Here is a 2,395-nt window from a genome sequence, read left to right as displayed (position 1 = left end):
TATGTTTATGTTCCTTCGGGAAAAGATTGCTGCATGAATCTCGAGGTGGGCTCATCGACACCTCTCATTTGGAGGTAGGCTTACCCTACTCCAAAGCACACTTGAAGCGGTGCCGCTGCACATTTTCCAGGCCATCGAACCAACGTCCGGGGCCCTTAAACAATTGGATCAGCAGATGGCTCGATTTTTCTGGGGATCGTCAACCGAGAGAAAAAGACACATTGGATTGGGTGGGATCAGATCTGCCTCCCCACTCCTGAAGGGGGTCTCGGCATTCGTAAGTCCAAAGAAGTCCTACGAGCCTTCAGTATCAAACTATGGCGGAGGTTCCGAGAGCAAAACTCCCTATGGGCTAGGTACATGAAGGCCAAGTATTGTCATAACAACTCCCCCCTTGCGGCCTCCCCTTCGGGGAGAAACGACCCGACATGGAAACGGTTAATGAAAGTGAGAAATCAAGCAAATCCGCACATTAGATGGGTGATCGGTCAGGGTGTTGCCTACTTTTGGGATGACATTTGGCTTGGTGACTCTCCCCTTCGCGAAATCTGTCTTGACGATAGGGGTGCCCCAACGGCCAAGGTCTCGGACTACATTAGGGATGGAACTTGGGACGAGGCTAAGCTACTCCAACTTCACAACCAGGCCGGAATGCCACAAGAGGTTATAACACAAATCCTTGATACTCCAATCGTTGTGGGAGAACCGGACGTCCCTCGATGGAAGCTCTCTCGGCTCGGGGAGTTCTCGCTGGCTAGTACTTGGGAGACTATACTCACGCAGAGGCCAAGAATCCAAGGTCTCGACGACATTTGGAGGGCTAGCCTCACAAAATCCATTGCAATCTTTAATTGGCGACTCTTGTCAAATAGGATCCCAGTCGATTCCAAGCTCCAATGGAGGAAGATAGAGCTTGCGTCGAAATGTCAATGCTGCCCATGGAGGCCTAACACCGAGTCCCTCCAACATCTCTTCATCCGGGGGTGGGGAGCAGCATGTGTATGGAGGGAGTTCGACTGTTGGTTCGAAGGTTCGGCCCCATCCCTTAGGGTGAACGACACCATTCCGGACAGGTTGCAAGTGTGGTCTTTAAGGATCCAACAGCACGATAGGAGACACCTTAGTCGAGTCATGCTCCTCATTCTGTGGTTTCTTTGGGCGGAGAGGAACAGGAGCCGACATGAGCAAACTCAGTTCAAACCGTACAACGTTGTTTGGCAGGTTCAAATGTTCATCCACAACAACATGGCCAATGAACACATAAAGCCGAAGCATTGGAATGGAGTGAAACTCAGAATGAATCCCCCGAATCACCCCGAGACAAGGGGGCCGAGACCGCTAGTCATGCCGGTTAAGTGGCACCCCCCGAAACACACGTGGATCAAGCTTAACACGGACGATGCGATCTTCGAGGCAACAAACAAGGGATGAGGGGGGGTTTAGTTCGGGACCACGATGGGAAGCTACTAGCAGCCTTCTCAACCCCCCTCGTCGCCCACTCGGCTCTAGAGGCTGAGCTCATGGCCATACACCATGGGTTGGAGGTAGCGAAGGCCTTCAACCAACCCATATGGATCGAATCAGATGCGGAACAAGCTATTAAGTTGCTCAATGGTACTACTTGGGGGCCAGCACAAGTTCGCCGCGTCATGGCCCGTTTACATGGCTTCAAACGTAGACATATATTCCGTGCCACCTTCATACATAGGGAAGGCAACAAAGCGGCTGATATGCTCGCCAAAATGGGATTGGAACAAGATACTTTCCAACATATGTCTCCACAGAATGTTCCAAGAATGATCAGAGCCATCACCCGAATGGATGAATTGGGAGTCCCCAATATTCGGGTGAGAGATGATGACCGTGAGTAGCTCGAGGCTCGGAATGTGGCCCACCGATCTTGCTTCGTACCGGACGCCGTAGAGTATGTGGGTGTCGGTCCATCCTCGGCTTGACCCCTATCTACTCTTGTGGTGTAATTGTAATAGGGTGTGATGTAAATTGTTTTTTGTTCCCCTAGCATTAGAAAGATTGGTCCAATTGTAATAAAAAAATGGAGGTAATCCACTTGATTCTTCCAAAAAAAAAACTTGTTTTAATAAAATGTCAGATATAATATTTTCATTTCGGAGATAGTGTCACATTCAGGATAATTTGTTAAGTGACATAGGTGCTTTATGATGGATCATGCCTAGGTTCTTTTACAAATCTATAGATATGTTACGGTAAATCTATATAAAAACAAGGTTTTTTTGGTGGAAAATTTCAAGAAATTGCACCAATTTCCAAATTACACATATTCATAAGAAATATAAAACCCTCAAATTATTAATTGTCTTCATGCTTAAATTATGCTCCATCCGTTCAACGGTAGTTGAGTCATTTCATTTTTTGT

At 47.8% G+C, this 2,395-nt stretch overlaps 1 protein-coding gene across 1 annotated transcript; it reads left to right on the top strand.

The window, feature by feature from the left end:
• Positions 1–1,427: 1,427 nt before the first annotated feature.
• On the top strand, positions 1,428–1,871 carry LOC121752885. Its single transcript, XM_042147978.1, has one exon. The coding sequence runs from the start codon at positions 1,428–1,430 to the stop codon at positions 1,869–1,871; it is 444 nt and encodes a 147-aa protein (XP_042003912.1).
• The last annotated feature ends 524 nt before the right edge of the window (positions 1,872–2,395 follow it).

The sequence above is a fragment of the Salvia splendens genome, chromosome 10, assembly GCF_004379255.2.
Source record: "Salvia splendens isolate huo1 chromosome 10, SspV2, whole genome shotgun sequence".
In the NCBI taxonomy this organism is placed as follows: domain Eukaryota; kingdom Viridiplantae; phylum Streptophyta; class Magnoliopsida; order Lamiales; family Lamiaceae; genus Salvia; species Salvia splendens.
The sequence above is the reverse complement of the archived record's forward strand: the minus strand, read 5'-3'. Positions and strand labels throughout refer to the sequence as shown.

Bases quoted from the DNA above. Each gene is read 5' to 3' on its own strand.
- LOC121752885 (XM_042147978.1), top strand. From the start codon at position 1,428: ATGAGGGGGGGTTTAGTTCGGGACCACGATGGGAAGCTACTAGCAGCC.